The sequence below is a fragment of the Monodelphis domestica genome, chromosome 4 (genome assembly GCF_027887165.1).
Source record: "Monodelphis domestica isolate mMonDom1 chromosome 4, mMonDom1.pri, whole genome shotgun sequence".
In the NCBI taxonomy this organism is placed as follows: Eukaryota; Metazoa; Chordata; class Mammalia; order Didelphimorphia; family Didelphidae; genus Monodelphis; species Monodelphis domestica.
The window spans coordinates 25,317,972-25,327,391 of record NC_077230.1 but is presented as its reverse complement, the minus strand read 5'-3'; the positions used below and the strand labels follow the sequence as shown (position 1 = coordinate 25,327,391).

The following is a 9,420-nucleotide window of genomic DNA, read 5'->3' as shown; positions in this document are numbered from 1 at the left end:
GGTGACCTCACCAGGCAGAGTCTGCATCTGATTCAGTGATAAATAACCCATAATAATAACCACCACAGCAACCTACTGCGGCAGGCTTTTCCAAGGCTTGTTCATTCTATTTTTACTCCTAGTTAGCTTCATAAAGGGGATTATTAATGTCCTTAATAGTTGAGTGTGAAGCCTTGAACATGCTTCTTCAAGAGTTAATTCCTAGTGGGTTTGTAACAGGTAACATCACATGAGGTCTATCCCTTTCTTTTTCTGCTTAGAACAACCTATAAACCATATTCTCTCTGTGTATAATAGCTAAGAAAAATGCCTCATCTTTTTCATGGATTGATGGATTACCCGCAGGTTGCATTAGGGTGAAGCCTCATCTCTCTTTTACTCCCAGGCAAATGTACTTACTCTCTGATACAAAATGGTGTCTTTTATGGGTAGCTAGGTGCCCATAGACAGCATTTCCTGAATACTTCTGTTGCTTTAATGCCCAAACAAGGAATAATAAGCCGGGCTTGTGCTTGTGGAGAAACAGCATCAATATATTAAATGTGCAACTAAAGGTAAGTGACAACCTCTTGGAGCTTGTTTCTCCATCTGTAAGATTCTGCAGTACCTCCATTACTGGATTCTTGTGAAGATCAAATAAGATCTGGGTTAAAAGCATTTCGCAAACCTTCAAGTGCTTACATAAATGTCACGTAGCATTATCAAAGCCCAGACAGACACTGATAGAGGCAGACCTTGATCCACGGGAAGGATTTAGAACAGGAAAGGACCCAGTCATTTATTCGAATTCCCTCGTTTCTCTAAAATGATGATATTATCATTATGATCCCCTAGCTGTCGTTGGATAACAGCAAGTCACGGAGATTCCTGTTTCTCTCCTCTCAAATCAATGCTCCAACTTTGCTTCCTCTCAACCTATTAAAGGCTGCTTTCCACCAGACCCCTGCTTGGCAGCACCCATTCCGTTTGCCCACTGCCTGGTAGGATAATCAGTGGAAGGAAGTGCCTGCCATGTGAGTAGGGGCCATGAGAAGGCACCTTTGTGTGGGCAGAAATCTAGGCTACATCTACGACCCAATCCCCTGCCAGCTGGTCAGTTTAATACAAAAGACCGGGGCAACCTCCAAATGCAAAGTCCCCGTATGCTCCAGCCCAAGCCCATGGACCGCTGGGATTCAGACCCGCACCTTGTTCTCCCCTTTCCCTCAGGCGCCCCTCCTGCGCCCATTCATGCTGGAGATGAGCAGGCAGGCAGATGCCCAAGGTCGGGTGCCCAGGTTCCTAGCAAGTCATCTGGGCATGCTCAGTGCCACGGAAGGGTTGGTGGGTTGTTGTGGGAAGGGAGATTTTTGGGAGGGGGCTGGCTCCTAGCCTGGCGTCAGCTGCGGGGGCTGCCGCCACAGCCGCCGAGAGCAGGGCCGGGCCCAAAAGGGTGGTGGGGCTTTGGCCGAACCCAGACAGAAAGCAAACATCGGACACGCTGGTGCTTCGGGGAGCAGAGGGAGCAGAGGAGCCCCGAAACCCGAGGGGCGCAGTACCTAGCTAACCACAGAGTTGGGCTCGCGCTCGCGCTTCCCCCTCCTCCCCCTTCTCCCCTACCCGCCGCGCGCACGCGCACACCTCACACACGCGCCCTCGCGCTCCTCCCCCCCTTCTCTGGCGCGCGCGCGCACACACCCCACACACGCGCTTTCGCGCTCGCTCGCTCCCGCCCCCACCCACCCACCTCCCCTCCTCCCGCCCGCCCAGCCGCTGCCCGAGCTTCTGTAGTATGGCATCGAGGAGAATGGAGACCAAACCCGTGATAACCTGTCTCAAAACCCTCCTCATCATCTACTCCTTCGTTTTCTGGGTGAGTACCTTCTCCGCGTCCCTAGCCTTAGGCTCGGGGAGAGGTGAAGAGGTGTGGGGGGGGGCGGGGACGGTGTTGCCCGGTCTGTCCGTCGGTCAGTCCGTGTGGGGCTTGGGAAAAAGGACAGACTCCCGGGGGTGGGGGTGGGGGGTGATAACGGTGCGCTCCGCGCGGGGGCTGCTGCTGCTATTGCACGGGGCGGGGTGGGGGGCAGTTTGCAGCTAGCAGCTTGCAGCAGCAGCAGCCTCGGCAGGGGGTGGCTGCGCTAGCTCCAATACCAGCACCAGCGTCTGGGTGGGTGGCATTTGGGTCGTCTGGCTGCATTTCTGCAGCAGCCGCCGCCGCGGGTGCTCACCTTGTCCAGTGTCCGGGCACTTACGGGGGGTGGACCGAGCTGGGGTGGGGTGGGAGATGGTGCAATACTTGTGGGGTCTCGGCTATTTCCGAGGCTGTTTCTTGCTCCTTTGGGGGAGGGGTGATGGTGGAGAAAGGGAGAGTAAAGATGAGAACAGCACCTCCGGAGAAAGTTACGAGGTTCGATTTTATTCCCTCCACCCCAACCTGACCTGTAATGGACATCCACCGGCGTCTCCGCCCCTGCGTTTGCTCCTAAAAAGCCCCAGTTAGGCAGATTCCCCTGCCCTCCCCCCCCCACAGGAACTGTTCCCTCAGAGAAGACCCTTTTAAGCAATTGTCCTGGGTATTACCGATTCTCGGGGACTCTCGGGTGTTAGAAGAGGGGAAACGGAGAACCTTGGATCCAGAGTAGGAAAAACCAGTTCTGCGGAGCCCTCCTTAGCCGAGGACCATTTGATTAGGGGATTTGTTGTTTTTGTTTTTCCTAGAAACGTTTGCAGGTGCACGTCGAACATCTTCAGTAACTATAAACAGTTACAGTTCATAGACATCCCCGCCTCCGTCCCTAGTCCCTACCTCCACCACCTCCTCCTGTTTTTTTTTTTTTTTGTTGTTGTTGCAAATAACAAAATTTCTCCACTCCTTCCCCATTAATTGCCCTTTTCCTTCCTCCATGGTTAATAAATCGTGGGTCCCTAGTCAGCTGGTGACAGTGGTGGCTTCTCCTTTCGGCTAGGATTGTCTCGGGTGTAATCCATCCCATTCCATTCGGTGCCGCCGGGTTTCAGGGTTTAATGCAGAAAGGTGACGTCATATACGGACTGAGCTTGGGTGCCGGGGGTAGGGGCCGGCCTTTGGAAGGTACACCTCCTGTGAAGCTTATTACAGATGTTGGGGGGTGGGGAGGAGGAGGGGGGGCGGCTTAGTGGCGGTTAGAGCTTATGTCTTATCTCATTCCAATCTGCTCATGTGACAGGTGCAGAGGTGACATTGCAGAGGCGCTTTTTTGGGGGGGGCGGTTCGAGGGAGTAAATATCATCCAATGAGATTTAAAGATTTCACATTTCTTATTTGCTCAGATTCAGAAAGCCCAAACTGATACTTGATGTCTCAAACCTACAAGCTGGCTACTAATAATGTAAAGCTCAATGATTCTTCAATGGGAATAGATGTAATCCGACCTTTTTCTTACTGCAATCTGGGTCATTCACTCTTCCAGGCAGTGTTCTTGTAAATCGAGACTGAAAAAAAGCCAATATTATCATCGATTTGTTTGGCTAACATTCCTCCATCCCCTCCTCCCTCAATTTGTCCTAATTTTGGTTTGTGACTTGGTGCACAAAGATGTATCTGAGAGGTATAATTCAATTTCAAATGAAGAATCCATTATAATGGAAGAAAAAAATATTTGCAATGTATAGAAAGAAGGAAGATACTATGTTGTAATTAAAAAAAAAATCTATCTTCTCCCAGGAATCACAAATCTTTTATAATTGTAATAATCTCTCCTTTAGATCAATGACATAAATGTTACAGCACCCTTTTAGCAGTATCTAGGTGGCACACACTGTCTCTCAGCCCTTTGATAAGGGGGAAAACATACTTAACGGGTATATGGCAAGATGAGCAAAAAATGATTTTGTTTGAGCCCATAAAGACATGTGTTAGACTAATTTTGATAGTTATGTTTGCCCTAATAGCATCATTTAATTTAGTTTCCAGAAATATAGACTTATTGTTAATGTTTAAGTTTATATCAGCCATTTCCTTGATCTGTTTTGCATACATTTGAAAAAATTAGTAAAATTCCTTCTTTTTCCCACTACATTTTGCTTTCAGATTTAGATCTGATATAATTAATTTATGTGGCTGTGTATACTTCCAGTAAAAATAAAATTTATGATAAGATTATTGTTAATAAAGGCATCCTCATAGACTGTCTGTATGTTATTACTCTCTTTTACATTGTATATATAACCATCTTCTCACTTCCTTTAACAATATTTGTAAAATTGGTCTTCTCCCCTCTTTCCCCTACATACTTCTATTCCTTTCCTTTCTGGCTCCATATCTTTATTCTTTTTCCTTTCTCACTTTCAGTTTTGTGGCAATTAATGTCATGTAAGTTATCTAAAAATGCCATTTTAAGTATAATCTAGAAAATTTGAAGATATTTTAATAAAAATGATTTAATATTCTCCAGCTGAAAATAAATCATTATTTAAAACTAAATCATTGCTATTTCTTGTATTTCTTTGCAAAAATGATTGTTATTATTTGCATTTTTTCCTAAAGGTATTTCTCCCCCAGTAGATTTACAATAAGTAGTAGAAGGATTTTACATTAAGTTGTTGAAGTGTCTTCATTTGAGATTTTTATGTGAAGGGTTGGTTTGACTAAATGTGGATATAACAGGAAATTAATAAACAGATATTGCAGTGTTTTGTGTCTTTTTTTCCCCTAGAAAAATGTGGTGAAAAGATTGGTTAGGGTTTACATCTTTGTGTTGTTTGTGAATGTTTTGATCAGATCCCCTTGGTCTTAAAATAGTGTAATGACTCTCAGTGGCATTGGGGAAGTTGAGATCAATGGAAGGGCACTCTTTCATGTGGTTTTCCTACTGTCCTAAATGATTAACTTTCAATACACGGCACCTTTAACAGATTTTTTTCTTCAGTGATTGGCCACCTGCTAGCAGCATCTGACATAGTTATTGTGCCAGCCTGTGTAGGTGGTCTGGTTGAGGTGAGCCTCTGTTATATTTCTTTAGGGCTTGGGATCGAAGCAAAATTTAGCCTTCTGCTCTCAAGTCATTTATTATAGAGATATTTTTTATTTCTGGAAAAAAAATTTAAGAAAACATTTGTGCAAGCTATACTCCATGGCTGGTGTAATTCTTCATTGTTTTTCAAAAACCTTCTTCCTTCAATCAGCTCAGGTGCTCCCATACACCACATGATACTTCTCTGAATCCTCAAGTTTGAAGATGTTATCTTCCCTCTCAGATTTTCCCAGAGCCTTTTGAATGCTTCCTTTGCCCCCAAATTTGTGTTATTCTTTTCTGTGTTCAGGTCATTTTCTACCACCCACCTTTCCCCACCAACATTGTAGGCAGTTGTCTGTCCTTTCATTTTAAATGAGACTGCCAGACTTGCCATCCTGTGTGTGGAGCACAATGGCACTTGATAGATGTTTTTGACTTGGGAGGTAGTACTCATCCTACAGTTAGTACAATCCTGGCTAAAATAATTCAGTTCTGGTCTCACAGTATACAAATATAGCATGCTCTTTAGGCATAGGTGTCAGTGTAGCAAGAACCAGACCTGGCTAGAGTATAAAAGATAATGCCCATGAGTCTTATTATATGTGTGGGTTTGTGTATTTGGTTGCTTGCCTTTTGTAGTTCCAGAATTGAATTGACTCTTGATTTTCTTGGAACTAATTTTGTGTTAGTAGATAGTGTCGTCTTTCATTCAACTCTTCTATGAGATTTCAATCTGAATCAATATTATCAAAATTCTGTACACATTCTGCCCTGTTTGTAGCAAGGTGGAATATATTTATTTTCTTAGGTGGTATGAATGGTTTTCAAGAACTCTCCTTGTGTAATTAGTTTGTGCCAAAGCAGACAAGTTAAATAGTGTTAACAGTTTTTCAGTTTAAATATCTTCTTTACATGCTGTGTTAACTGATAATTTATTAAACTTAGGCTAATAGATAATAAATCTCAGATAGTAGATAAAAATAGGGTAACAGAGAACTCAGGGACCATTTATTCAGATGAAGAAAATGAGTCCCAGACCAGTAAGTAGAAGTGGGATTTTATTTAAACCCCAGTCCAAAGGAAGTGCTCCTTTTGTGGTACCATTTATTTGTGTTTTTGTTTTGATGTTTACTGTGGAGGAAAAACATTCTAATAAAGAGAATAGTTGTATTTAAATACTAACAAATGGCTTCTTATTTATAGTCTAATTTGGCTTATTTATCACAACAGCTTCTGGTTTAGTTCACATCCTTGGGAGTCAGGAGTGATTTTAAATTTTAAATTTTAAAAATAGAATTGATTCCAGTATGGCTGAGGTGACTTAAAGGTGATTGCTACTAGGAGTTTGGGGGATAAAATGACTTTCTGAAAGGCTTTCAATCCTAAATAAGTGATAGTACTAATTAAATGAATGATAAAATATATGATCACAACCAAGAATTTTGTGGAAATCTTCACATAAGTAATTGCTGATTAAAATGTTAATAATTTTTATATGGTTTGATCTAATTTTCAGAAAAATTTTTGAAAATTTTAGGAAAAAACCTCTAATTCCAAACCTCTCATGATTAAGAGTAGGGATTTTAAGTTTCCCAGGACATATGAAAATTTTTGGATGTGTAGTAAATGATTAATATTTAAGGTTTTGCTGGTAGGCATTCAAAATAAAATAAAAATAAAAAAGTTTTGTTTTTAAGGCCAACTTTTTAAAGCAAAATTTTCTATACTTAGACACATTGGTTTCTCCCACCTTGCAAAAAATGAAAAAAATTAGAATAGTCATTGAATTTGAAATGTAATATCCCATGTTCATCTTTCCCTTAAGAAAAATTGATAGTTTTCTTTGGAAGGTCCAATTTTTAAATTAAAATTAAAACTTACTTAGAACATTAGGGAAAGAAAAGCCTTGGTTTCACTTGTCCATCCTTATTTTGTTTCTTTCTAGCCTAAAATATTAGAGTGCATATGTGCATGTGTGTACAAATATTTTATATAGTTATAATTTATCAGATTTTTATCCCTGCTGCATTTTATAACTTTGCTTTTTGTTGTTCCCCTTTTCATGAGAGATTTCTTTTCCTTCTCTGTTGGATTTTTTTCTACTTTCATGTAGATAAAGTCCTGAATGCATTGGGGGATAAAATTTTTTAATTATTCAAGAAACCCTTACCTTTTTGTCATCTTGTCTAGCCTTCTGTTAAGAAACATTCAAACTAAAGAATGTGAAATAATAGAATTCTTGTGTTACAGCAATTTTCTTTTTAGCACTGTCCCTGAGAGGTATGAGAGACTTTCTTGCTATGATGTTGGCACAGAGGTAAGCGTGATTCTGGTGTAAGTTCTAACTACAATCTAGAAAGAGCACAGAAGTCAAGAGAAAAAAAGAGTAGGTCTGATTAAAACCACAAGTTAGTCTTGACTGTAGGTTGAAGGTAGTGTTCCTAGAGGCCCAAATGTATAGTATGGAGGCAAGTAGGGAACAGATTCTGTTTTGTTTGTAAAGAGGGTTCAGAGAATTTTTTAGAGTATGTTTGGGGAACAGATGGAGACAGCGGTGTCTGTTGAAAGAATCCCTGAAGGGGCTCAGACTAATTTCTCATCTCTCTATTCCTGAGTTCCCCAGTGAAATGAAGCTGATTCTAGTTCTAGTTCTTCCTCTAACTGCCACCAAATCGAGTGGGACCAGTAAAATGGTTCAGTTGGACCTCGCAAAGGTACCCTGAAGTCCCATTGAATAGTAACCCAAATTTATAGACTACACCTGTGATTTCATTGGCATGGAGAACTCCTAGGTGAGGACATAGCCTCTTCCATTGTAGATTGGCCCCTTCTCTGCCACTTAGTCTTAGACAGTGGCCTAGACTATTTAGAGATTAAGTTATTGTTCTGTCACATAGCCAGGATGTGTCAAGAGGTAAGACTTGACTCCATATGGACTTTTGGGCCCTCTCTGCATCCATTATATCTTGAATCATGTTTCCTTCATCCTTGTCTTTGACCCAGCTTAAATTCATTGTCCCCATTGAAACTTTGTATTACCCCCCTAGACCACACAGATTTCTTCCTCTCTCTATGAAATGGCCTTGCCTTTTGTACTACTCAGTTAACATTTAAGACGATATTGCCTTTTATTATAGTTTTTTTTTTATTTCTCTAGACTTTCTAGCTAGCCTCTAAGATCCTTGAAAGCAAGGTAGTTTATATTTTTAAAAAATTCCCACAGCTCAGTCACAGTTTTGTACATGCAGCAATTTGAGTAAATACTTATTGAATAAATAAACTGACCTAGACTTTCTGGGGTTATAGCAAACAGGGATAACTACTTTGAGTTGAGGCTTCCTGATAAAGAGATGGGGACTCCCAGCCTAGAAGGATCTTAATTGGAGACCTTTGTGTTTTTTTGTTTGACCCACCAAGAAAGTTGTGAACAGCTGAATTTTTGAATCAAATTTAGCTATGAGTTCTTTGAATTTGAGGATGGGAAGGAGAAGATGGGATGTTGTTGCTCAGTGGTAGGTATTTAAACATTTTCATTTTCCTGTCTAGAATAAGTAAATATTATTTAAATTCTGATGCAATATCTATAAAACAAAGGAAGAATTGAGGATTCTCTTCATAATCCTTTATATTCTTAAGAAAATGCACACAAGAAAAGCAGTGGAGATTCAGTGGGTTAAACAAAATCATTGGATTTGAAGGTAGTGGTACCTCCATTATGACTTGAACAAGTTACTTTGTCTCATTAAGATCCTGATTTTTCTCTAAAATAGGTATAATACTGTATATACTATGTACCGTAGAGTGTTTTGGAGGAAGAACTTTGCAAATTATAAAGGACTATATAAACACGAGCTCTTAATGTTAGAGTTGATAAATGAGATTCTTTTAAAAAATTACATTTTTCCAATCCACATGGAGTGATACTTATTTGCTTGTTGAGGTCAGGAAGGTCTGAACATCCAATAGGAACCATATTTAGGTGATTCAGAATTTTAATTATGTTCTGTGTATTAATCTTCCTGGTCTTAGCTAACCTGTTTAAGAAAATAGAGCTAGTAATTTTTTTAGCTTATATAACATGTCTCAAAATGGATGTGAGGTTTATTATTTTTAGATATGGAAGGACACATCATCATCAAGAGAGAGACAAGGAAGAAAATATCTTTCACAGTTAGAGATAGGGGAAGAATTCACGATAAACAAGAAATAGAGAATCACAGAAGAAAAAAATAAACTTATGACATGAAATTTAAAATTTTTCACACATACAAAATCAATGCAGCTAAAATTAGAAGAAAACCTGTTAACTGTGGGAGAAAAAAACCCTCTGCTGCATATTTCTCTGTTATATATCTCATTTCCAAGATGTATAAGGGATGTATTAAAATTTATATGAACAAGAACCAGATCAAAATATGTGAAAAAGCAATTAAAAAAAGACATCCAC

At 40.4% G+C, this 9,420-nt stretch overlaps 1 protein-coding gene across 1 annotated transcript in view; it reads left to right on the top strand.

The window, feature by feature from the left end:
* Positions 1 to 1,159: 1,159 nt before the first annotated feature.
* TSPAN7 (tetraspanin 7) overlaps positions 1,160 to 9,420 on the top strand; it is a 122,625-nt gene continuing 114,364 nt past the window's right edge. Inside the window, exon 1 of the mRNA XM_001366966.5 lies at positions 1,160 to 1,852. Within this exon, the coding sequence (XP_001367003.1) occupies positions 1,772 to 1,852 (81 nt within the window). The 5' untranslated portion in view covers positions 1,160 to 1,771. The remainder of the gene's footprint in view (positions 1,853 to 9,420) is intronic.